This window comes from Ranitomeya imitator, chromosome 1, assembly GCF_032444005.1.
Source record: "Ranitomeya imitator isolate aRanImi1 chromosome 1, aRanImi1.pri, whole genome shotgun sequence".
Taxonomy (NCBI): Eukaryota; Metazoa; Chordata; class Amphibia; order Anura; family Dendrobatidae; genus Ranitomeya; species Ranitomeya imitator.
In genome coordinates this window covers 670797247-670823518 of record NC_091282.1, presented here as the reverse complement: position 1 = coordinate 670823518, position 26272 = coordinate 670797247, and the positions used below count along the sequence as shown (strand labels likewise).

General features: G+C 45.7%; 1 protein-coding gene across 2 annotated transcripts in view; it reads right to left on the bottom strand.

Moving 5' to 3' along the window:
- LOC138641908 (protein-L-isoaspartate(D-aspartate) O-methyltransferase-like) overlaps positions 1-26272 on the bottom strand; it is a 43560-nt gene that overhangs the window by 12202 nt on the left and 5086 nt on the right. For both annotated transcript variants that reach the window (XM_069729716.1, XM_069729722.1), the window contains exons 2-5: positions 11321-11472; positions 10424-10528; positions 10224-10255; positions 4812-4916 (exon numbers count right to left, since the gene is read on the bottom strand). In XM_069729716.1, the coding sequence (XP_069585817.1) occupies positions 4812-4916; positions 10224-10255; positions 10424-10528; positions 11321-11472 (394 nt within the window). The remainder of the gene's footprint in view (positions 1-4811; positions 4917-10223; positions 10256-10423; positions 10529-11320; positions 11473-26272) is intronic.

The following is a 26272-nucleotide window of genomic DNA, read 5'->3' as shown; positions in this document are numbered from 1 at the left end:
TTGCGTACGGGTTGTCTCTTGGGTCTAGGGAACAGAATTGATGGAGCTTCTTGTTTCCTCGACTGGCAAACAGATCTATTTCTGGACATCCCCACAACCGTACGATCTGATTGAAGACAGCCGGTTTTAGAGACCAATCCCCTTGTTTGAGCTCGTTGCGGCTTAAGTAATCGGCCATGGTATTTAGTTTCCCCTTTATATGAAGGGCCGTAAGGGAGAGTAGGTGATTTTCGGCCATCTGAAAAATACGATTTGTAACGTTCATTAATGACGTAGACCGTGTGCCTCCTTGGCGGTTCACATAAGCAACTGTCACCTGGTTGTCCGAGAGTATTCTAACATGTCTACCCTGTAGAGGTACAAGAAACCTATCCAAGGCGCGTTCCACCGCCATCAATTCTTTCAGATTGGAAGACGAGTCCTGCTCAGATCGGGACCATAGACCCTGAACGTAATTATTTTCCCAATGTGCTCCCCACCCCGTGGGACTAGCATCAGTTGTTATTACTCGTGATATATGATATGTCCAAGGTACCCCTTTACGCAGATTAGGGATGTGTGTCCACCACCTTAGTGAAACCGTGGCCTCTACGGATAGAGAGAATTTCTTATCTAGGTTGGCGCCTAGTCGCCGAAAATTACGTAGAACATCCCACTGAAGAGACCTAGAGTGAAACTGTGCCCACATCACCGCCGGAAAACAAGAAGTAAGTGACCCCAAAAGAGACATAGCACTTCTTAAGGAGACTACGGGATTTTTAATTGCTCTAGAGGCCAGCCGGTGGATAGCATCAACTTTTGAGTCTGGCAGGCGACATTCCTGCTGAGCTGAATCTACAATAAGACCCAAAAACTGCTGTGCTGTGGAGGGTTGAAGACGCGATTTTTTAAGATTGACAATCCAACCTAAGTTACGAAGTGCTACCATCACTTTCTCTAACTGCTCTTTACAGTGTAACTCTGAATGCCCCACGATCAGTAAGTCATCCAAGTAAGGAATTATCAGTATGTTTTGCTCATGAAGGTGTGCCATAACCTCTACCATAACCTTAGTAAAGACCCGGGGTGCGACTGCAACACCAAAGGGGAGTGCCTGATATTGGAAGTGCTCCACTGTGCCGGCAAGAGAAATCGCCACCCTGAGAAAACGCTGGTGATCTGCATGTATCGGAACATGGTAATAGGCGTCTTTTAGATCTAAGACCACCATGAAGCACTTGTGAAAAAGAAGCTTTATTGCCGTTTTCACAGATTCCATTTTGAAGGATGGGATTAGCAAGAATTCATTCAGGCCTCTCAGATTAATAATGGTACGGTATGACCCATCTGGCTTCTTTACCAAGAATAACGGGGAATAGAACCCCCTACCTCGCTCTTCCGTGGGTACCCGAATAAGAACCCCCTTTTGTCTGAGATCCCGAACTTCTGACTCCAACGCCAACTGTTCTGCAGGAGAAGAACGGATAGGAGTTAGTTTAAATTTGTCCTGAGGGATCTGATGAAACTGGAACTTTAATCCCTCTTTAATGATACTGAGTATCCATGGACTGTTGGTGATCCTCAACCAGGCTGGGTAGAAAGCTAAAAGCCTACCGCCCACCTGGACCGCTAGTCATTGAGTTTTCTTCGAGTCCCGAGGGGTGTTAAACATATACCCCCTACCTCTTCTTCTGCTGCTGCTGTAATATTTGGATGAATCTCTATTTGGTTCTCTATCAGATCTGCGGCGATAAGACCATCCCCTGCTGTAGTCACGCCTATAAAAAGGTTTTCTTAATAGAGGGAACCGCTTCTTAGAGTCGCCCGCCTTCTCAAGCAGCTCATCAAGTACCGGACCGAACAGATGAACTCCTTCACAGGGGATGCCGCATAGCCTTGACCTAGCTTGTAAATCACCTGGCCAACATTTAATCCAAAGTGCTCTGCGGGCTGCGTTGGATAAGGCTGAAGATCTTGCGGCCAGCCTGACCGAATCCGCTGATGCATCCGAAAGGAAGGCTGCAGCATCTTGGATCATGGGCATAGATGATAGGATTTCACTTCTAGGCACTTTATCCTTAAGTTGATCTTCCAGGTGGCCTAGCCACACCATCAAGGACCGAGCTGTGCAAGTAGCCGCCACTGCCGGTCTCAGGGATCCCGCAGAAGTCTCCCAAGCTCCTTTAAGGAACACATCAGCCTTTCTATCGAGCGGGTCCTTTAAGTTACCTAAATCTTCAAATGGAAGAGAAGAGTTTTTGCATGCTTTGGCCACTGCTGCGTCTAACTTCGGGACTTTGTCCCAAGAAGCTGAAGCTTCTTCCCCGAACGGGTATCTTCTCTTAAATGCTGGCGGAAGTGACCCCTTTCTTTCGGGCTTCTTCCACTCCTTCATAATCAGAGACTTGATTTTCTCCACCACAGGAAAAACCCTTCGGGATTTACGGTCTATGCCCCTGAACATAATGTCCTGAATGGAGCATTCTGGCTGAGTCTCTTCAATCCCCATGGTGTTGTTGACAGCTTTCACCAGATGATTAATCCTATCTAATGATAGACATGTTCGGCTAGACTCTACGTCCTCTGAAGATGAAGATGATGGATGAGAATCCGAGCTCACAATATCGGAATCCATCTCTGATACAGGGGATGAACCTAGTATTCTCTTCTTGGATTGTTTCTTATGAGAACTGGATTTTAAGGAGTCCCTGATCTCCTGTCTGACCATGTCCCTAAGGGTAGACGTCAGGTCAGGGGCCTCCTCTTCGATTAAGTGCTGTATGCAGGATCTGCACAGCTTCTTTTTATGCCCATCTGGGAGAGGCTCTGTACAAACGGCACACTCCCTATGTTTAGCTTTGGAAGCACATTTTTTCCCCTAAATAAGGAGAGAGGGAATACAAGGAGGGACACCAATCAGAAAGTGTACTTTCACGTAGCTCACTTACCCATCCTTGAAGTAAACGGTACCGTGATTGGGGGGTCCTCTTTGGCCGGAGAATTCCTACGGCCCGAGGATTTGGTGGGCCTCTGAGCAGCTTTAGCTCCACCAGCACGACTACTGCCACTGGAACGCCGCTGGGAGCTTCTCTGAGACTTTCCTGTTTGTGGCTGCTCCAAAGGCTGCTGCTGTTCACCGCACAGCTGCGGAGTTCCCTCCGGTGACTCCATTAGGAAATGGACAGGAACCAGGATGGGCATCTGTGCAGCTCTTAAATACATCCCCCTGGGTACCACCCCCGGATGGGGGTCAGCAGGGCTTCCTCCAGGTGTCAACGATCGGTATTAACTACCGATCGGCTCTGGCCACTGCACGCCGTGCCCCACGCTGAGCGCCGAACTCCCTGCGGCCAGTATCCTCCCCCTGCCCCTGGGCGCCGCCATTAGCCGGCGAAAGAACGCTACCGCGCATGCGCGGCCGCGCCACCGCCCGGCGCCGCTCGCTGCGTCATCCGGACACGCCCCTTCCGGTCACAGCTGCGGCGCCGAGGGCAGACGCGCCGAACAGAGGACGGCAGCGTCCTCCGGCCAAGACGGACCACCAAGGCAGGAGTGGACAGACCCCAGAGGCCACGTAGACACGGCGGCGTATACTCACAAGGTAATGTGACACCTAGAAGCTAACCCCTTGGGGTTGCTTCCTCCTGCTCTCACCGACACTAACAGTCCCCCTGCCGTGTGGTGCTACCGGCCTCCTGACTAGGCCGAGGCAGGGGACCCCCGCTACCTGATCCGGCCTGTCAGGAGTGGGAAGACTTCTTTCTTCAACCTTCTTCAAAAAAGGTCTGCCTGAAGAGGTTCCACTGTCAGGGACAGGAAACCAACTGGCGGGGGAGTGAGGTGCCGCCCTTTTTATGTCTGAGGTTTCCTGTCCCTGAAGGGCGGATCCCCTCTCTCGTTGTGCTGTCATGGCGACTGAATAAAAAGAGGTTAGATTATACTCACCAGGTGCAGTCCTGTCCGATGGGCGTTGCAGTCCGGTCTGGGGCCTCCCATCTTCTTACGATGCCATCCTCTTCTTGTCTTCACGCTGCGGCTCCGGCGCAGGCCGACTTTGTCTGCCCTGTTGAGGGCAGAGCAAAGTACTGCAGTGCGCAGGCGCTGGGAAAGGTCAGCGAGGCCCAGCACCTGTGCACTGCAGTACTTTGCTCTGCCCTCAACAGGGCAGACAAAGTACGCCTGTGCCGGAGCGTGAAGACAAGAAGTCTTATGAAGACAGGAGGCTCCGGACCGCGACGCCCATCGGATCGGACCGCACCTGGTGAGTAATCTAACCTCCTTCTTATCTTTCAGGTTACATCGGGGACTTATCTACAGCATTACAGAATGCTGTAGATAAGCTCCTGATGCCGGTGGGCTTAGCTCACCTTCGATTTTGGGGGTGACAGGTTCCCTTTAACAGCTGCTTAGAGTGTAAAATAACTAAATACCAGACCTGAGGGTTTTTTGTCACTGCAACCTACAAAAAGTGCAATAAGAAGTTATCAAAACATCATATCTACTCCAATACGATGCAAATAAAAACATCAGCTCATGCAGAAAACAAGCTCTTACATGGCTCCATCAACAAAAAATTAACATTACAGACTGGAAATTGGCAACTCGCTAATTTTTTTGTAATTGACCGATCTCATAATTCAAATGGCAACCCGTCCTAGTCATGAGTCAGGACGGGCTGCAGTCTGAAGAAACATAGCTCCAAAACCAGTGTCTCAACTGACAGAGGAGCTGTATCGTACACACACATAGCAGAACTGCCAGTGAAGGGCTGGGACACGAGAGGAAATAAATCTTCCTCCTCTGTTATATTGCTTTCCAAATATCAGACTAACCATTCTAGCAAAGCAGGCAGTGAGGTAGCCGCTGCCCGAGCCCACGTCCAATGCCTTGGCTCCTTCTTGCAGCTTGTCTTCTAACAACTCCAGTGCGTGCGCATGCTTTAAAATAGAGAAATTGTATTAGATCCATAATGTTTGAGTCATTTAAAACACATATATTCATGTATGGCGCATGACCATTGGGCAGCCATAGAAGCAGCAGAAAAGGAACAAAGGGCATATTGCAGGCTTATTGTACTGTGTGATCACGTTGCGTGCTGTTAGGCAATTTTCCATGCTTTAGAATTGAGCAAAAACACTTGTCCGGCCTTGTAAAGTCAAGCGACTACGTCAGTAGTCTATGGCAGCCAGAACCTCCCCTTACTAGCATCCCGATGCGATGTCATCTACTATATAATTGTGTAAGGGTCACTTACGTCTGTCTGTCCTGTCACGGTTATTCATTCGCTGATTGGTCTCGCCAGCTGCCTGTTATGGCTGCCGCGACCAATCAGCGACGGGCACAGTCCGGAAGAAAATGGCCGCTCCTTAGTCCCCGCAGTCAGTGCCTGTCGCCCGCATACTCCCCTCCGGTCACCGCTAACACAGGGTTAATGCCGGCGGTAATGGACCGCGTTATGATGCGGGTAACACACTCCGTTACCGCCGCTATTAATAATAATAATAATAATTTTTATTTATATAGCGCCAACATATTCCGCAGCGCTTTACAAATTATAGAGGGGACTTGTACAGACAATAGACATTACAGCATAACAGAAATACAGTTCAAAACAGATACCAGGAGGAGTGAGGGCCCTGCTCGCAAGCTTACAAACTATGGGGAAAAGGGGAGACACAAGAGGTGGATGGTAACAATTGCTTTAGTTATTCGGACCAGCTATAGTATTAACCCCGTGTGTCCCCAACTTTTTACTATTGACGCTGCCTATGCGGTATCAATAGTAAAAAATGTAATGTTAAAAATAATTTAAAAAAACCTGCTATACTCACCCTCTGTTGCAGCTCGCGCCGGCCGCCATCTTCCGTTGCAGGTTCCGGTGGCAGAAGGACCTGCCATGACGTCATGGTCATGTGACCGCGACGTCATCACAGGCCCTGCGCGCCTGCGCTAGAAAGACCTGCCATGACGTCACGGTCATGTGACCGCGACTTCATCACAGGTCCCGCGCTCTGATAACAACCCTGGGACCGCAAGCTGCCGTGGACTACAAGGGGCCCTCGGAAAGGTGAGTATATGTTTATTTTTTATTTTTTCACCTGTGACAAACCTGGCTGGGCAATATACTACGTAGCTGGGCAATATACTAAGTTACTGGCCAATATACTACGTCACTGGGCAATATACTACATGGCTCGGCAATATACTACGTGACTGGGCAATATACTACGTCACTGGGCAATATACTACGTGGCTGGGCAATATACTACATAACTGCATAACTGGGCAATATACTACGTAACTGGGCAATATACTACGTCACTGGGCAATATACTACGTCACTGGGCAATATACTACATGGCTCGGCAATATACTACGTAACTGGGCAATATACTACGTCACTGGGCAATATACTACGTCACTGGGCAATATACTACATGGCTCGGCAATATACTACGTAACTGGGCAATATACTATGTGGCTGGGCAATATACTACGTGGCTGGGCAATATACTACATAACTGCATAACTGGGCAATATACTACGTAACTGGGCAATATACTACGTCACTGGGCAATATACTACGTCACTGGGCAATATACTACGTCACTGGGCAATATACTACATGGCTCGGCAATATACTACGTAACTGGGCAATATACTACGTCACTGGGCAATATACTACGTCACTGGGCAATATACTACATGGCTCGGCAATATACTACGTAACTGGGCAATATACTATGTGGCTGGGCAATATACTACGTGGCTGGGCAATATACTACGTGGCCTGGGCAATATACTACATGGACATACATATTCTAGAATACCCGATGCGTTAGACTAGATGGTGGCCCGATTCTACTATATAATTGTCTATGGGTCACTTCCGTCTTTCTGTCCTTCTGTCTGTCTGTCACGGATATTCATTGGTCGCAGCCTCTGTCAAGGAAATCCAAGTCACTGATTTTTTTTCCGCGACCAATCAGCGATGGGCACAGTCCAGAAGAAAATGGCAGCTCCTTAATCCCCGCAGTCACTGCCCGGCGCCCGCATACTCCCCTCCAGCCCCGCTAATACAGGGTTAATGCCGGCGGTAACGGATCGCATTATGCCGTGGGTAACGCACTCCGTTACCGCCGCTATTAACCCTGTGTGTCCTCAAGTTTTTACTAATGATGCTGCCTATGCGGCATCAATAGTAAAAAATCTCATGTTAAAAATAATAAAAAAACAAAAAACCTGCTATACTCGCCCTGCGTTGTCCGCTGAGCCGCTCACGCCGGCCGCCATCTTCCGTTCCCGGCGATGCATTGCGAAATTACCCAGAAGACTTAGCGGCCTCACGCAATATACTATCTGGCTCGGCAATATACTACGTGGCTCGGCAATATACTACGTGACTGGGCAATATACTACGCGGCTGGGCAATATACTACGCGGCTGGGCAATATACTACGCGGCTGGGCAATATACTACGTAGCTGGGCAATATACTGCATGGCTGGGCAATATACTACGTGACTGGGCAATATACTACGCGGCTGGGCAATATACTACGTGGCTCGGCAATATACTACGTGACTGGGCAATATACTACGCGGCTGGGCAATATACTACGTGGCTGGGCAATATACTACATAGCTGGGCAATATACTACGTGGCTCGGCAATATACTACGTGACTGGGCAATATACTACGTCGCTGGCCAATATACTATGTGGACATGCATATTCTAGAATACCCGATGCGTTAGAATCGGGCCACCATCTAGTGTTGTAATAATGGTGTAACACCGGGCTTACAAATCAGAAGAAATGCAGGGGTTTCTGGCAGGCAGAAGGTTTGCAGGGTTCATTGCACCCTTGGACTACCAGAGTGCCCACTGAACCGGGGTCATGTAAATGTAAAAGTTCAACTGTACGTTATACACAGTGACACAATAAAAGGGCAATAGCAGCCTACAGGCCCATTAGTAAAGATCCATATAACACTGATACAGCTGTGTGCATAGGTTCAAAGCTGCAGTTTTCGCAAATCGATGACAGCCAGTGATCAAGTGTAGCAAAAATATGCTCACTCATCTGGTCTGGCATCCACTTCGATAATCTGTGGCACCCGGACCGGAGCAGTACAAACTTTAGGTCGGCACTAGTGGTGAGCAAACATGCTCGTATAACATCTTATCCAAGCATGCTCGGGTGTTACCAGAGAATCTGGGAGTGCTGGTATATTATGTCCTAGTCCCTGCGGCTGTATGATTTGCAGCTGTTAGACAGCCTCAACATGTGGGGATTCCCTAACAGGCAATGCCTACATGTGTTCAAGCTGTCTAAGCCACAAATCATGCAGCTGCAGGGACTAGAACATCATATACGAGCACTCCCAGATGCTCGGAAAACACCCGCGTGTGCTTGGATAAGACATTATACGAGCACGCAATCGAAGTATAAAAAAGGACAGCGCCACACCAGGAAGTGACAGACAGTAACTTTCTTTATTCTGCCTCCTGCGGCAACGTTTCGGTCCGTTGACCTTTTTCAAGCACGAGCACATTCGCTTATCACCAGTCGGCACTTCTTATGATTACTAGATCACTGTGATACCATAACATTTCTGTGCCTCTTGTGCTTTCTAGGCCCCCGTGATACCATGACATTGCTATGCTTCTTATGTTTTCTAAGCCCCGTGATACCATGACATTGCTATGCTTCTTATGTTTTCTAAGCCCCGTGATACCATGACATTGCTATGCCTCTTGTGCTTTCTAGGTCCCGTGATACCATGACATGGCTATGCCTCTTGTACTTTCTATTTCAAAAACCTGACCGGCACATCCAAACATAGACTAAGTTTGAACAGGTGCTGAACCTAGAGTCGCCAACTCGTATATAGTTAAGTAAATAAGGCAGCACACTGCAGCGCTAGAACATGCAAACTTGAAATACGAAATTTGAACTGCATTACTGCACTAGAAATATGAAAAATGAGAGCGTTTAGCGCATAAAAATGGCCAATTTTATGTGTACCTGGTAGCCCCTTTACGGCATCTCTCTTATACCAGGTCCTACACTTGCCTTACCTCACTGAGAATAAACGTCTCCATCTGAATGGGTACATGTGAAACCTCTTCCTAGACTAAAATTCTCTCTCTCTGTGGAGGGGTATTGGACCTGCTGTAATTTGGGGGCTACCAGGTACACATAAAATTGGCCATTTTTATGTGCTAAACGCTCTCATTTTTCATATTTCTAGTGCAGTAATGCAGTTCAAATTTCGTTTTTCAAGTTTGTATGTTCTAGCGCTGCAGTGTGCTGCCTTATTTGCTTATCTTGTACTTTCTAGGCCCCCGTGATACCATGACATTGCTATGCTTCTTGTGTTTTCTAAGCCCCGTGATACCATGACATTGCTATGCCTCTTGTGCTTTCTAGGCCCCCGTGATACCATGACATTGCTATGCCTCTTGTGCTTTCTAGGCCCCCGTGATACCATGACATTGCTATGCCTCTTATGGTATCACGGGGGCCTAGAAAGCACAAGAGGCATAGCAATGTCATGGTATCACGGGGGCCTAGAAAGCACGACATTGCTATGCCTCTTGTGCTTTCTAGGCCCCTGTGATACCATGACATTGCTGTGCCTCTTGTTCTTTCTAGGCCCCTGTGATACCATGACATTGCTATGCCTCTTGTGCTTTCTAAGCCCCGTGATACCATGACATTGCTATGCCTCTTGTGAATACTAGGTCCTAGCTATACCATGCAGTTGCTGCGACTTTTGCAATCACCAGGCCCATGCCTATGTGGACACAGCACTGTCCTGGTCCGGCTGCTACGCAGTACCAAAGTGGATGTCCAGAGTAGTATGAATCCTAACAGTTCATATCTAGCCATTGGTCATGCGATTCATCCAACTCCTTGCTGGCTATACGGTACTCAGGGTGCACAGTGTGTTTAGCTGTCTCCCTGTATTACATCCTCTCACTCCGATCTGTAGGACGTGTCCTGTGCTGCATCCATTCTGTGGAAGTTACTGCTACAGACCAGTAAACTGGGTTGTAACCATTCCTATATTTATACCCCATAGACAGTCCCTGGCCAGTACACAACCAGACCCTAGCCTCACCAGCTACACGATGCATCACTTTGCAGATTAGGGTCATAGTCACATCCATGAAATCTCAGTTGCATGTATCAGCAGGGTAAATGAACTACAGCTAAACTATGTGTTACCTGCACTTACCATGTGGGGTGCGCTGATGGTAGCCTTGTACCCTGCAGGAGAGACATGCACCCGTTTAATGTCTCAGCATTGCTTACAATGACTACCACACAGCCCAGAAGGGCCAGCAGTAGGAACTTTCTATAACAAGGAAATTGTCATTGTATATTTTGTGTACAGCAAGGCCCACGCCCCACTGCATATAATAAGGAGGGCCGCACCTATACTCTGCGGGGAATCCATGTATGGAAAGTTCCTGATGTAATGTGCTCGATCCGTGGTCAGCAGAACCTCGTACACGCGCGGAGATCGGATCACTCCATTTTCTGCAACAAAAAGTTCACACGTCAGTGGGAGAAACTTTACTGTCATGTTTGAAAAAAGGAAAAAAAAAAAAAAAACCTTTATGATAGCAATCTGCCAAAAATATAGCACCTTGAATAAATGTACATACTCTGGGACCCCCACTCATTCAGAGCCTGAAGGGGTCAGACAGTTTTCTGTGCAGTGGTTCCTCCGCCCTCTGGACCAGTGAAGGACTTAGAGGCCAGACCTCAGCAATCATTACATTTTGCCTTACTGTATTCTAGTAATATGTCACTCGCCAAGATGGGCATACCCTTTTAAAGGGATATTTCTGGAGATCAAAAATTTACTTTTTAAAGAAATCACACTGCGTATATAAAAGTGTATTACATTTAAAAGGTAACCTGTTAGCGGCCCCAGCCCCCCTAAATTGCCGCCATGTCTCTACTACATCCTACCACCCACCTTCACTTTCCTTAACAATTTCTCTATAATTGGAAAATCAAATTTTACTGCTTGCACTCTGCGAGTACTAGTCTGATGAGACGTTACTTCACCCGAGGGGTGTGATTGACATGATTTCCAAGAGTGACGTCACGTCCTTGTGCTCCCTGGCATTTTGCCTTCCTGGAGATACGAAGCGGCCTGATGAAGGTGAGCAGCATACACCTGGCTTTATCACACATCCCCAGGGAGGCACAACGCTGCGCACAAGATAAGAATGATCAAGATAAGATATGAAGAGGAAAATCAGACAGGACTGAAGCTACAAGATGTCAGAAGCATGGATGAACTAGACGAGGATTACTCACTTCGAAGATTGTTGATGAGATCAGTGTGCGTTTTCCCACTAGACGTCCAAGCCATGGCTCTTGTAAACAGGAGTCCGAAGGGCAACGTAATGGTGGCCAGTCGTAAGAAAGAGCTCATGTCACAGGACCAGCGAGAGGGTCCACTGCTTCGTCTGCCGGCGGTGGGAGAAAGCAGAAAAATGGACAATGCATTGTACACATGAGCCAACAAAAAGACCACATTCTTAATAAGCACAGCACCCTGCAATATAATTCCCCAGATAGTGGCTTGCAAAAGTATTCAGTCCCTTGGCTTTTTACCTATTTGTTACATTACAACCAGTGTTAAATATTTTTGTTGATACAATTTGTGTGTGATGCATCAGCACAAAATAGTCTAAGTTGGTGAAGTGAGAAAAATATAGGAATAAATTCAATTTATGGGATCAAATAATTACAAATTGCCATGTGCATATGTATTCACCCTTTTATGATGAAGCCCCTTAACGTTTCTGGTGCAAGCAATTGCTTTCATATGTCACATGGTTCATGACAGGACGTCCCCCTGTGTGCAATCTAAGTGTCACGTGTCTGTCAGTATATACACTTTACCTTTTCTGAAAGGCCACAGAGGCCGCAACACCACTAACAGGAGGCACCACTAACCAACACCATGAAGACCAAGGAGGTCTCCAAACAATTCAGGGGCTAAGCTGTTTAAAAATACAAGTCAGGGTTGGCTTATAAAAATATCCCAATCTCTAATTATCCTACGGAGCACCATCAAATCCATTATCATGAAATGGAAAGAACGTGGTACCACATCAAACCTGCCAAGAGAGGGACTCCCACCAAAACTGTCAGCCTGGGCAAGGAGGGCATTAATGAGAGGCGCAGCACAGAGACCAAAGGTAACCCTGAAGGCGCTGCAGAGACTGGAGTATCAGTCAATACAACCACAATAAGCGGTACACTCCATAAAGGTGGCCTTTATGGAAGAGTGGGCAAAAAAAGGAATTAGACCTACCGGTAATTGTATTTCCAGGAATCCATCCTGACAGCACCCTGGAGGACGTCCTTCTTATCCGTCATGGGACAGGAAACACGAGAGGTTAAAAGGACCCTCCCCCTACCACCCTTCAGTGCTTTTCAAAGTAACACATCTGGATGGATGCAAAAATAAGGTTTATTCCAACAAATTAATCAGTCTTACAAATGTTACATCACATGAGTATAAAGAATATACATTAAAGAGAGAGTTAATAGTGCTGTCAGGATGGATTCCTGGAAATACAATTACCGGTAGGTCTAATTACCGTTTTCCAGGTCACCACCTGACAGCACCCTGGAGAAATACCAAGGAGACTGGTATTTAGGGTGGGACTACTGCTTAAAGTACCTTTCTACCAAAGGCTAACTGAACTGATACTACATCTAGCTTATAATGTTTAGAAAAGGTACTAAGGCTGGACCAGGATGCAGCACTGCAGATTTGTTCTGCCGTAGCCCCCCTTTCTCCGTCCACCACGTGGCCATGGCCCTAGATGAATGGGCCCTAAGGTTAACCGGGGAGGTTTTTCCCTGTGCTTCGTAAGCTAAACTGATTGTAGAACTTATCCATCTCGCAATGGTAGCTTTAGACGCTTTTTTCCCCTTATTCGGGCCTCTGAACTGGACAAACAGGTTGTTATCCTGTCTCCAGGGTCTAGTTAAATCAAGGTACTTGAGCACCGTTTCCCTAACACCCAAATTATGGAAATACCTTCTCTTTTGATTTTTAGAGAACTGACAAAACGATGGCAGGACGATTTCCTGATTCAGATTAGAATTTGAGACAACTTTAGGGGTGAAGGTTGGGTCGAGTCTTAAGACTAGTCGATCACTGAAGGTTTGTAAATTCGGGTTCTGCACTGATAGAGCCTGTAATTCCCCCAGTCTTTTTGCCGACGTAATCGCCACTAAGAATGCCGTTTTAAGGGAAAGCTTACTGATCTCCATGTCCCCCGCTACATCCCACGGCTGTTCGCATAGAACATTAACCCCTTCGCGCCATGCGCCGTACTAGTACTGCATTTGTGCCAGCAGCAGTACTAGTACGGCGCACCGATCACCGCGGTCTCGCGCTGAGCGCCGGGGTGATCGGGTGCGGGTGTCAGCTGTATATAACAGCTGACACCCCGCAGCAATGCCCACGATCGGCGCTATCGCCGATCGCGGGCATTTAACCCCTCTGATGCCGCTGTCAGTAGTGACAGCGACAGCGGGGGATCGCGCAGGGACGGGGGCTCCATGCGCTCTCCCACCGGAGCAACGCAATGAGATCGCGTTGCTCCGGTGACCCGGAAGGAGTCCCCGGATCCAAGATGGCCGCCGGACTCCTTCCGGGTCATGAAATGACCTGGCTAGCCGGCGCCTGCTGAGAGCAGGCGCTGGAAAGCCAGCTAAACTGCCTGTCAGATCGTTGATCTGACAGTGTGCTATGCACAGTGTCAGATCAACGATCTGATCTAATACAGAGATGTCCCACCCTGGGACAAAGTTAGAAAGTTAAAAAAAAAAAAAAAAAACAATAAATGTACACATATTTGGTATCGCCGCGTCCGTAACGACCCGCTCTATAAAACTATCCCACTAGTTAACCCCTTCAGTGAACACCGCAAAAAATAAAAAACAAGGCAAAAAACATTGCTTTATTATCATACAGGCGAACAAAAAGTGGAATAACACGCGATCAAAACGACGGATATAAATAACCATGGTACCGCTGAAAACGTGATCTTGTCCCGCAAAAAAAAAAGCCGCCATACAGCATCATCAGCAGAAAGATAAAAAAGTTATAGCTCTCAGAATAATGCAATAAAAAAACAATTATTTTTTTATATAAAATAGTTTTTGTGTAAAAGCACCAAAACATAAAAAAAAAATTACATAAATGAGGTATCGCTGTAATCGTACTGACCTGAAGAATAAAACTGCTTTATCCATTTTACCACACGTGGAACGGTATAAACGCCCTCCCTAAAAGAAATTCAGGAATTGCTGGTTTTTGTTCATTCCGCCTCCCAAAAATCGGAATAAAAAGCGATCAAAAAATGTCATCTGCCCGAAAATGTTACCAATAAAAACGTCAACTCGTCCCGCAAAAAACAAGACCTCATATGACTCTGTGGGCCAAAATATGGATAAATTATAGCTCTCAAAATGTGGTGATGCAAAATCTATTTTTTGCAATAAAAAGCGTCTTTTAGTGTGTGACGGCTGCCAATCATAAAAATCCGCCAAAAAAGCGCTATAAAAGTAAATCAAACCCCCCTTCATCACCCCCTTAGTTAGGGAAAAATAATAAAATGTAAAAAAATGTATTTATTTCCATTTTCCCATTAGGGTTAGGGTTAGGGCTAGGGTTTCAGTTATAATTGGGGGGTTTCCACTGTTTAGGCACATCAGGGGCTCTCCAAACGCGACATGGCGTCCGATCTCAATTCCAGCCAATTCTGCTTTGAAAAAGTAAAACAGTGCTCCTTCCCTTCAGAGTTCTCCTGTGTGCCCAAACAGTGGTTCCCCCCAACATATGGGGTATCAGCGTTCTCAGGACAAGTTGGACAACAACTTTTGGGGTCCAATTTGTCCTGTTACCCTTGGGAAAATAAAAACATAGGGGATAAAATATCATTTTCGTGGAAAAAAAAATATTTTTTATTTTCACGGCTCTGCGTTATAAACTGTAGTGAAACACTTGTTGGTTCAAAGCTCTCACAACACATCTAGATAAGTTCCTTGGGGGGTCTAGTTTCCAATATGGGGTCACTTGTGGTGGGTTTCTACTGTTTAGGTACATCAGGGGCTCTGCAAATGCAACATGACACCTGCAGTCCATTCCATCTAAGTCTGCATTTCAAACGGTGCTCCTTTCCTTCCGAGCTCTGCCATGCACTCAAACGGTGGTTCCCCCCTACATGTGGGGTATCAGCGTACTCAGGACAAATTGGACAATAACATTTGTGGTCCAATTTCTCCTGTTACCCTTGGGAAAAAAAATTGCGGGCTAAAACATCATTTTGTGGAAAGAAAAAATGATTTTTTAATTTTCACAATGCTACATTCTAAACTTTAGTGAAACAATTGGGGGTTAAAAGTGCTCACCACACATCTAGATAAGTTCCTTAGGGGGTCTTCTTTCCAAAATGGGGTCACTTGGGGGTTTCCACTGTTAAGGCACGTCAGGGGCTCTCCAAATGCGACATGGCGTCCGATCTCAATTCCAGCCAATTTTGCATTGAAAAGTCAAATGGCACTCCTTCCCTTCCGAGCTCTGCCATGCGCTCAAACAGTGGTTTATCCCCATATATGAAGTATCGACGTACTCAGGACAAATTGCACAACAACTTTTGGGGTCCAATTTATCCTGTTACCCTTGGGAAAATAAAAAATTTGGGGCAAAAAGATCATTTTTTGTGAAAATTAATATAAATTTTTTTTTTACGGCTCTACATTATAAACTTCTGTGAAGCACTTGGAGGTTCAAAGTGCTCACCACACATCTAGATTAGTTCCTTAGGGGGTCTACTTTCCAAAATGGTGTCACTTGTGGGGGTTTCCACTGTTTAGGCACATCAGGGGCTCTCTAAACGTGACATGGGCTCCGATCTCAATTCCAGCAAATCTTGCATTGAAAAGTCAAATGGCGCTCCTTCCCTTCCAAGCTCTGCCATGTGCCCAAACAGTGGTTTACCCCCACATATGGGGTATCGGCGTACTCAGGACAAATTGTACAACGACTTTTGTGGTCCAATTTCTCCTGTTACCCTTGGTAAAATGAAACAAATTGGACCTGAAGTAAACATTTTGTGAAAAAAAAGTTAAATGTTCAATTTTTTTAAACATTCAAAAAAGTCCTGTGAAGCACCTGAAGGGTTAATAAACTTTTTGAATGTGGTTTTGAGTACCTTGAGGGGTGCAGTTTTTAGAATGGTGTCACTTTTGGGCATTTTCTGTCATATAGACCCCTCAAAGTCACTTCAAGTGTGAGGTGGTCCGTAAAAAAATGGTTTTGCAAATTTTGTTGCAAAAATGAGAAATCGCTGGTCAACTTTTAACCCTTATAACGTCCTAACAAAAAAAAATTATGTTTCCAAAATTGTGCTGATGTAAAGCAGACATGTGGGAAATGTTGTTTATTAACTATATTATGTGATATAACTCTCTAATTTTAGGGCATAAAAACTAAGAGTTTGAAAATTGCTAAATTTTCATAATTTCCGACAAATTTGTTTTTTTCACAAATAAATGCAAGTCATATCGAAGAAGTTTTACCACTATCATGAAGTACAATATGTCACGAGAAAACAAGGTCAGAATCACCAGGATCCGTTGAAGCGTTTCAGAGTTATGACCTCAAAGTGACAGTGGTCAGAATTGTAAAAATTGGCCCTGTCACTTAGGTGAAAACAGGCTTTGGGGTGAAGGGGTTAAGGACTAGGTTAAGATCCCACGGTGGCACCGATCTCCTAATTAAAGGTTTTAGTCTCTGAACTGCCCTAGAAAATTGACTAATCCAGGGATGAGTAGATAGAGGGAAATCATAGAACACTCAGGGCTGCTATTTGAACCCTCAACGTACTAGGTCTAAGCCCTTTCCTGAATCCTGACTGCAGAAAATCAAGGATTTGGGGAATATTAGGATGGTCAGTGTCAGTCATCTCCTCACAAAAACTGCAAAATTGTTTCCATATTTTTGTATAGATAGCCGACGTCACCGGTTTTCTACTGGCTTGGAGGGTAGAGATAACATCATCTGATAGTCCCTTTTTTAAAACTTGCCGTTCAGGATCCAGGCTGCCAACCCAAGAGCTTCTGGGTTCTGGTGTAGAACCGGGCCTTGATGAAGAAGATCCTTTCTTTCCGGTAACAGGAGGGGTTTCTCTTCTGATAACTTCTTTAGTAAGGGGAACCAAGTCCGCTTCGGCCAATGGGGTGCTATAAGAATGACCTTGGCCTTGTCCTCGCAGATTTTCCGGAGCGTTCTTGGAATCAATGCCAGAGGAGGGAATGCATACTACTAGTAACCCTTTGCTCCAGGGATGTGAGAAAGCATCGATCCCTGCCGGGCTTTCCCAAGGATTTAGAGAGTAGAAGGTTCTGACTTTTGCGTTCCGCTTGGTAGCGAATAGGTCCACCTCCAGCTTCCCCCAACACTGACAAAGACTGTTGAAGACTTCGTCGTTGAGTTCCCACTCTGTTGGGACCACTCTTCTCCTGCTTCCAGATGTACTGCCGAAATTGACAGTACAGACTTTTTCGCCCATTTGAAGATCTGTTCTGCCAGGCCTTGCAATGCCATATGTCTTGGGCCGCCTTGATGACGAAGGAAGGCTACAGTTGTATTGTCCAAAAAGACTTTTACATGCCTGTTCCTTACCAGGGACTGGGCGGCTGCTAAGACCTTCCAGACTGCATGTAGCTCCCTGTAGTTCGATGAGCTCTTGCTGTCCTTTTCCCAACATCCCTGGAAATACCTTCCCTGGACGTGGCCCCACAGCCTTGCTGACTTGCATCTGTCGTAACCGATACACTCAGATTTTGAAGCCATGGCACACCAACCTGAAGATTTCTGGGAAGCGTCCACCATTTTAAGGATCTTTTGACTTGAAGAGAGTCTCAGTTCCTGACTTAGCGAGTTTTGTTTTCTGTTCCAAGACACAAGGACTTCCTGCTGTAGTCACTGAGAATGAAGTTGGCTCCAGTTCACACAAGGAATGAAGGCCGTCATTAATCCTAAAACCTTCATCGTTTCTGATAGAATTCCGGCTTCGGGTAAACTGATGGACTTTTGCCGTTTTGCCCCTTAGCCTCTCCTCTGGTAGGCAAGACATTATTGCATCCGAATCCAGTACGACTCCAAAGAATTTTATTTTCTACTTGGGTACCAGATCTGACTTTGGAAAGTCTAGGGTGGATCATAAACTGGACAGTGTGGAAACGAGGGATTGACAGTTGACCCTGAGCTGTACTATACGGAGTCTGCTGCTATTAGAAAGTCGTCTAAGTAAGGGATCACCATAATGTCCTGATTTCTTAGATAGGCCACATCTTCTACCATGAGTTTTGTAAAAATCCTGGGGGCTGACGCTAGACCGAAGGGCCTGGCAGTGGAATTGGTAATGGTAGATTTTTCCCTCCATTTTTACCGCAAATCTCAAGAACTTTTGATGGTCTGGGTGAATTGGCACATGGAAGTATGCACTCTTTAGATCCAGAGTACACATTACCACCCCTTTCCCCAGAAGGGGAATAGTTGACCGAATCGACTCCATTTTGAGTCTTTTGTATGTTACCCATTTGTTTAAGTGTTTTAAGTTTATTATTGTTCTTGACTCTCCCGACGGTTTTATTATTGAGAAGAGATTCAAGTAGTGACCTCTGTGCTCTTCTCGAGGGGGTACTGGAAAAATTGCTGCCATGTCCAGGACGTCCTGGATGTCTGACCACATGGGGGACGCTGAATTTAGATGGGAGCTGGAAACTAGGAATCTTTCGGGAGAGACAAATTCTATCCTGTACCCCTAGGATACCACCTGTAAGACTCACAGGCTTGTGGTAACTTCCCGCCATCCCCCTAGAAACTCGGATAGCCGGCCCCCTACTCTGATGGCGTCATTTTGTCCGGTAGTTACACCCCGAACCCGAGTAGCTCGAGTCTGTTTTTGAACCTGCTCTCTCCCCCTTTTTGATAACTCCATCTACCTTGCTTCCTTTTTCCCCTGTAATCTGGCTTTTGATTATAACGGGGTCTACGAAAGGGCTGAAATCTTTTAGGCTTGTCTTCAGGAAACCCTTTCTTTACGTCTGAGGCCTTCTCCAAAATATAATCAAGGACAGGTCCGAAGACCCTGCCCCTGGAAAAGGGTATAGAACAAAGTTTGTTCTTAGAATGCATATGTCTTGACCAGCTCTTGAGCCAAATAGCTCTTCTGGCTGTATTGGATAGGGATTGACTCCTAGCCGCAAACCTGATTCTGCAGAAGCATCTGCTAAAAACGTGGTTGCTTGTTTAAACATAGGGAGAGATTTTAAAATAGTTTCCCTAGGAGTTTTAGCTGATAACTGATCTTGGAGATCATCTATCCACAGGTGCTTGGAGCGATCTACTGATGTCGCCGATATATTAGTTCCTATGATTGCTGTTGAACTTTCCCAGGCCCTTTTTAAAAGGCCGTCTGCCTTCCTATCCATGGGCTCTTTTTAGGTAAGAGGAGTCTTCAAAAGGAATTGCCGTCCTTTTGGACACCTTAGCCAGTGGGATGTCTATATTAGGAATGTCCACCAATTCCTTGACCTCTTCTGGGTCAAAAGGTAAACGGAGTCTGAAGTCCTTGGGAATGGTCAGTCTTTTCTCCGCCTCCTCCCATTCCTCTAAAATCATAGAGCGGATATGGGAGTTTACTGGAAAGACCTTAGAAGTCTGGGATCGTAACCCCCCCCAAACATTTCATCTTGTACAGAACACCTCGGTTGAGGCTCTTCAGTTTGCATGGTATGCCTTACTGCCTCTAAAAGTTCTCCTGTGTCTGCAGCGGAAAACAAATATCTTCCTTTTTCTGGAAAGGGATGAGTCCACTGAGGAAACCTCTTCTCTTGGCCTCTTCCTGGATCTTTCTGAACGTGATAGTTGAGGGGGAACCAGGCCCGATACAGAAGCCTGAACTTCCTCTCTTATAATGGCTCTCATTAGACATAAGAGAAGCCTGCTCTTCTCCTACAATCCTGCAGGTGAATGCCTCACATAGGGGTTTCTGCCAGGCAAACTCCAGCTTAGCTGCACAAATAGGGCATTTCCTATTTTTGCTGGGCTTCTTTATGGTCTTCTCTGGCAAGAAGAAGACCTACAAAATATATAATTTCCACTACTATCGTGGAACGATGCTGTAAAAGAGTTTCAGAGCTACAGCCCTATCACTTATGTGTCCGAGGACCTCCTGCCCCCATCAGACCTAGATGCGTCCTCCATGGTAGTAGATTGAGGATCGCATGCGACACAGCCCCCCCCCCCCATACCTTTATGCTTCTGGTTGCTGTGCTCCCGTGCGATCCGACCGCTCCGGAAGTGTTCTCCATGGAGGAGATGCCACCCGCCCCCCTCGGCCACGGACCGGAAGTGACGGCGGAACTGAGAGCGATGTATCGTCAGCTGAGTTCCCCCGGAAAGGCCACATGAAGATCTGCGATCAGCAGAGGCGTTTCGGAATATCGATACCACAGGGGGCGCAACGGAAGGGTCGAGAGCCCCCGACAGGGGGAAGCGACCCTCGGACCAGGAGCAGCTCTGCACTGGTAGGCAGCGGGACCCTCGGGCGGGTGCAGGTCTGAGGGTGCCTCATGGTGGGAAGGGTGAAGCAGAGCCCCCCAGATCCATACCTCCAGCACAGAACGGTCGGTCTTCCTCTCGTCCATTCCTATTCATAATGGGACAGGAAAAAACACTGAAGGGTGGTAGGGCGAGGGTCCTTTTAACCTCTCGTGTTTCCTGTCCCATGACGGATAAGAAGGACGTCTTCCAGGGTGCTGTCAGGTGGTGACCTGGAAAAAGCCTTTACCTACACACAAATTGTAAGGCTCGTTTTGAGTTTGCCAAAAGACATGTGGGAGACTCCCCAAATGTATGGAGGAAGGTGATGTGGTCAGATAAGACAAAAAAGTTAACTTTTTGGCCACCAAGGTAAACCGCTATGTCTGATGCCAAACCAACACAGGTCATCACCCCAAGAACACCAACCCCACAGTGAAACATTATGATGGCAGCATCATGCTGTGGAGATGTTTGAGAAAAAAAACTGAAGCGCACTCTGCTCAAGAAGAGGTGGTGGCAGAACTTGGGTAAACCCAAAATCAGACTGAGAAGGAAAAGTCACACTCAAATGATATACCTTACAAAATTATTTAATGTTTATTACATGTGCAGGAAAAACACCACAGCAAGAAGAAACAATGATGGTAAGCTTACATTTCGAACCTTCCAGTATCTTTGTCAAACCTCACTGAAGATTAGAGAGACTTATGCGGACATATTGAGGGTAAAGTCCCCATAGGGACTCTTGCTTCGGTGTGGGGAAAGAATGGCGTATCTCGCGCCTTCTGAGATGTTTTTTGGCAGCAGGGACAGGGAAAATGGTCCCAGTTGAGGGGGAAGATGGATGGTACGAAATTCTTAAGCAAAACCTGTTTTAGTCTGTCAGTGATTTGAGACTAGGATGGAGGATCACCTTCCAACAAGACAATGACCCAAAGCATTCTGCTAAACCAACACACGAGTGATTGGAGGGAAAACATGTAAATGTTTTGGAGTGGCCTAGCAAACTCCAGACCTTAATCCAATTGAGAATGTGGTCAGACTTTGGGGGGGGAGGGGGGGGTGAATAGTTACGCACACTGATGTTTTCAGTTATTTTGTCCTGTCTGTCTCACAATAAAAAGAAAACCAAATGTTCTCAGTTGTAGGCATTTTCAAACAAACAAACAGTGAAATTCCAGATTGCGAGGCAGCAAGACACGAAAAATGCAAAGGGGATGAATACTTTTGCAATCCACTGTGTATTGTGGTAGGTCAACTCACGAGGATTCTGAAAGATGTAGACACAGGAACATTTTCTATTTAACCCCTTACCGACATCGGGCGTAATAGTACGCCGATATTGGACTCCCTCCCTTTGATGTGGGCTACAGCGGTGGGCCCACATCTGTCCCGGGAAATGTAATGTTTTGAACAGCTTACATGTGCCCGCAATAGCTGGAATCGTGATCTACCCGTGGCTGTTAACTAGTTAAATGACACTGTCAAACTGACAGCGGCATTTAAATGGCACTTACGGCCATCAGGAGAGAAATACGCATACCGGTGATCTGAGTCATGTGATTGCGGGTCACCGGTGTGTCGGCATGACAACCCGAGGTCTCTTGGAGACCTTTGGTTGTCAGTGCCAGATTGCTGTGAGTGCACCCAGTGGTCGGCGCTCATAGCAAGTTACTAAATCTGCTATATAGAGGCGATCTGACCATCGCCTCTATATAGCAGAGGCGATCGAGCTATGACACCTTCCAGTCTCCTATGGATACTATTGAAGCATGCCAAAGTTAAAAAAAAAAAAAAAAAAAAAAAAAAAAAAGGGTTTTAAAAATATTAAAAAAATATAAAAGTTCAAATCACCCCCTTTTGTCCCATTCAAAATAAAACAATAAAAATAGAATCAATTACTTATATCGGAGAAACAAGAGTCAAAAGCTGGCCAATAGGGTAACATTGAAACATTTATTGAAAATTCAATTTTCACCTTAAAACACATCGTATATAGTAGAAAACCATATTATAAACAGTAAATTGTGACTATATCCGTAAAGGTACCGTCACACTCAGCGACGCTGCAGCGATATAGACAACGAGCCGATCGCTGCAGCGTCGCTGTTTAGGTCGCTGTAGAGACGTCAAACACAGCAGCTCCAGAACGATGCAGGAGCGATACAGTGACGTAACGGCGACTCGCTTATCGTTCTCGCTGGTTGTTAGCTCCGTGAAGAAACATTGCAGGCATCGTTGCTTTTGCTGTCAAACATGACGAATCACGCCGACCTGACGACCAAATAAAGTTCCAGACTTTCAGCTACGACCAGCGATGTCACAGCGGGATCCTGATTGTAGCTGTGTGTCAAACACAACGATATCGCTGTCCAGGACGCTGCAAAGTCACGGATCATTGTCGTTCTCGTTCTAAAGTTGCTCAGTGTGAAGGTACCTTAAGTGCAACCAGTGATACAGGTTCTTAGAACGGGACAATAGTGAATTAAATGTTGCGACAGCAAGTACTTATTGCCTCTGCATGAATGCAATTAGGTCTGATGCATAGCAGCTAAAACAAGTATTACGATTGCACAATGGCACTAACCATGCCATGCATCATACATAAACACACCGCAACATATGAAATGTAGTAAAAAGGTAAAAGAGTTAATTACCCATAAGTGTCCAAAATGACCCATCTGGATCCTGGATTAGTACCCCAACGCGCGTTTCGCGTTCGTGTATTACCGCTTCCTCAGGGGGCGTGAATATGGTAATACACGAACCCGAAACGCGCGTTGGGGTACTAATCCAGGATCCAGACGGGTCATTTTGGGCACTTATGGGTAATTAACTCTTTTACCTTTTTACTACATTTCACATGTTGCGGTGTGTTTATGTATGATGCATGGCATGGTTAGTGCCATTGCGCAATCGTAATACTTGTTTTAACTGCTATGCATCAGACCGAATTGCATTCATGCAGAGGCAATAAGTACTTGCTGTCGCAACATTTAATTCACTATTGTCCCGGTCTATGAACCTGTATCACTGGTTGCACTTATGGATATAGTCACAATTTACTTTTTAGGTGAAAATTGAATTTTCAATAAATATGTTTCAATGTTACCCTTTTGGCCAGCTTTTGACTCTTGTTTCTCCGATATAAGTCATTCGTAATTGAGTCACCGTATGTATGTAATTAACTGACGTCTATTTCTAAAAATAGAATCAAACCTACACATTTGGTATCGCCGCGTTCAGAATCGCCCGATGAATAAAAAACAGCAATTCTTATATTTCTATTTGTTTTATTGTACACTTAGCCACCAGTTTCTCGTGCTACTGTAAGCAGCCTGTGTTGCCCAAATATGCTACCACGGCCTGTAGTGCCTCCAGACTTGTCTCCCATTGAAGATGCAATTGGTTGGCAATTGCAAAGGAAGCTGCCAGCAGAGGATCTTGACGATTTGGCCTATTAGGCCGGCGTCACACTAGCGAGTTTTACGGACGTATGAGCGCATAAAATACGTCCGTAAAACACGCATTACACACAGCCCAATTATTGTCTATGCCCCAGCTCCTATCTGCCATATTTTACGGCTTTCTACGGCCGTAGAAAATCGCAGCATGCTGCGTTTGTCACCGTATTGCGCAAAAAAAAAAAAAAAAAAGCCAATGAAAGTCTATGGAAGCCAGAAAAATACGGATTACACATGGACCAGCAGTGTGACTTGCGAGAAATACGCAGCGGTGTTAGAGATAAAAGCCGGCAATTCAGTGCGGTGTACAGTAAAATCACACTGACAGCTTACAATACAGTAGGTAGAATAAATGTGGACACAGAATAGAGATATATATATATATATATATATATATATATATATATATATATATATATATATATATATATATATATATATATATATATATATATATATATATATCAGTGAGACACATATGTATATATATTAATATTTCATACAGCGCGATATAGCAGAATGCCGGTAATTCATTTACCGGCTTTTGCTTTCTCCTTCCTAAACCCGACATGATATGAGATGGTTTACATACAGTAAACCATCTCATATCCCCATTTTTTTTTGCATATTCCACACTACTAATGTGAGTAGTTTGTATATGCAAAATTTGGCCATTCTAGATATTAAATTAAAGGGTTAAATGGCGGAAAAAAATTGGCGTGGGCTCCCGCACAATTTTCTCCGTCAGAGTAGTAAAGCCAGTGACTGAGGGCAGATATTAATAGCCTGGAGAGGGTCCATGGTTATTGGCCCCCCCTAGCTAAAAACATCTGCCCCCAGCCACCCCAGAAAAGGCACATCTGGAAGATGCGCCTATTCTGGCACTTGACAATTTTTTTTTTTTATTCCAGTTCTCTTTGAAGTGATCTGTGAGGCTTGGAAGCCTCCAATCTGTGTCTCACAGATCCCCATTGGCCTTTATGGCCGAGTCTAGTTCGCAAACATGGACCTGCATACTCAGAGTCTCACAGATCATTCACCAAACAATTTTGCCCCTATCTACATAATGGGGAAAAGAGTGAAAGGAAAAGTGTTGGAAGCGTCGCAGCTACAGCAACAAAATTTTGCACAGCCATACGTCTGGACCCTGAGAGCGTCATAGGCTACGTTGTGAGGTGAAATTTTAACCCCGCGCTTTCCAATTCAACAAACAATTTTGCCCCTATCTACATAATGGGAAAAAATGAAAGGAAAAGTGTAGGATGCAAATTGACAGCTGCCAGATGTGAACAAGGGGGACTTAAAGAATGAGAGCGATGGCACCAAAGAGTATATACCGTACAGTTGCTAAGGTGGGGCCCCGACATGGGATACTCACCACACATGGGGATATGAACACACACACAAAATGCGCCACACACTACCACGTGCTTGAACACATATTACCCTCAGTACACATTTCACCACAAATACACCAACCTCGCCACATAAAAGTCGAAACACAAAAGTCGCCGCGCAGAACTCGCCACATGCAAAAACTAGGCTCTTGCAAAACTCGCCACAAGTGCAAAACTCACCTCATGGAAAACTCGCCACACGCAAAACTTGCACACACGGAAAAATTGCCACATGCACAAAAGTTGCAACACATACAAAAGTGGCCTCACACAACTTGCACATACTCAAAAGGCACCACACATAAAACTCGCCATGCGCAAAACTTGCTGCACACAACTTGCTACACTAACCTGTCACATGCAACTCGACACACAAAAAGTTGCTACACGCATGTTGCCACACAAAACTCATCTCACAAAAGTCGCTACATGCATGTCGCCACACGCAACTCAACACACACAACTTGACAAACGAAACTCGCCCTAAAACACACACAAGTCTGGTATTATCCTTCAAAAATAAAAATCTGATTAATAAGCAGACAAACTACAATAAATGTACCATATAGGAAATACGGCAGCTGTCAGTCACATGACCTGTCTATTATGTGTATGTGTGAGCTAATATATACTGCCAGGGGAAGGGCTTCCTGTTGGCTGGGGATTTATCAGGCTGCCAATTTAGCTTACAAATACTGAGGTAAAAATACTGAGCAAATAACGTGTGAACAAGGTCTAATACAGGAGGAGATGACACACTGGTATA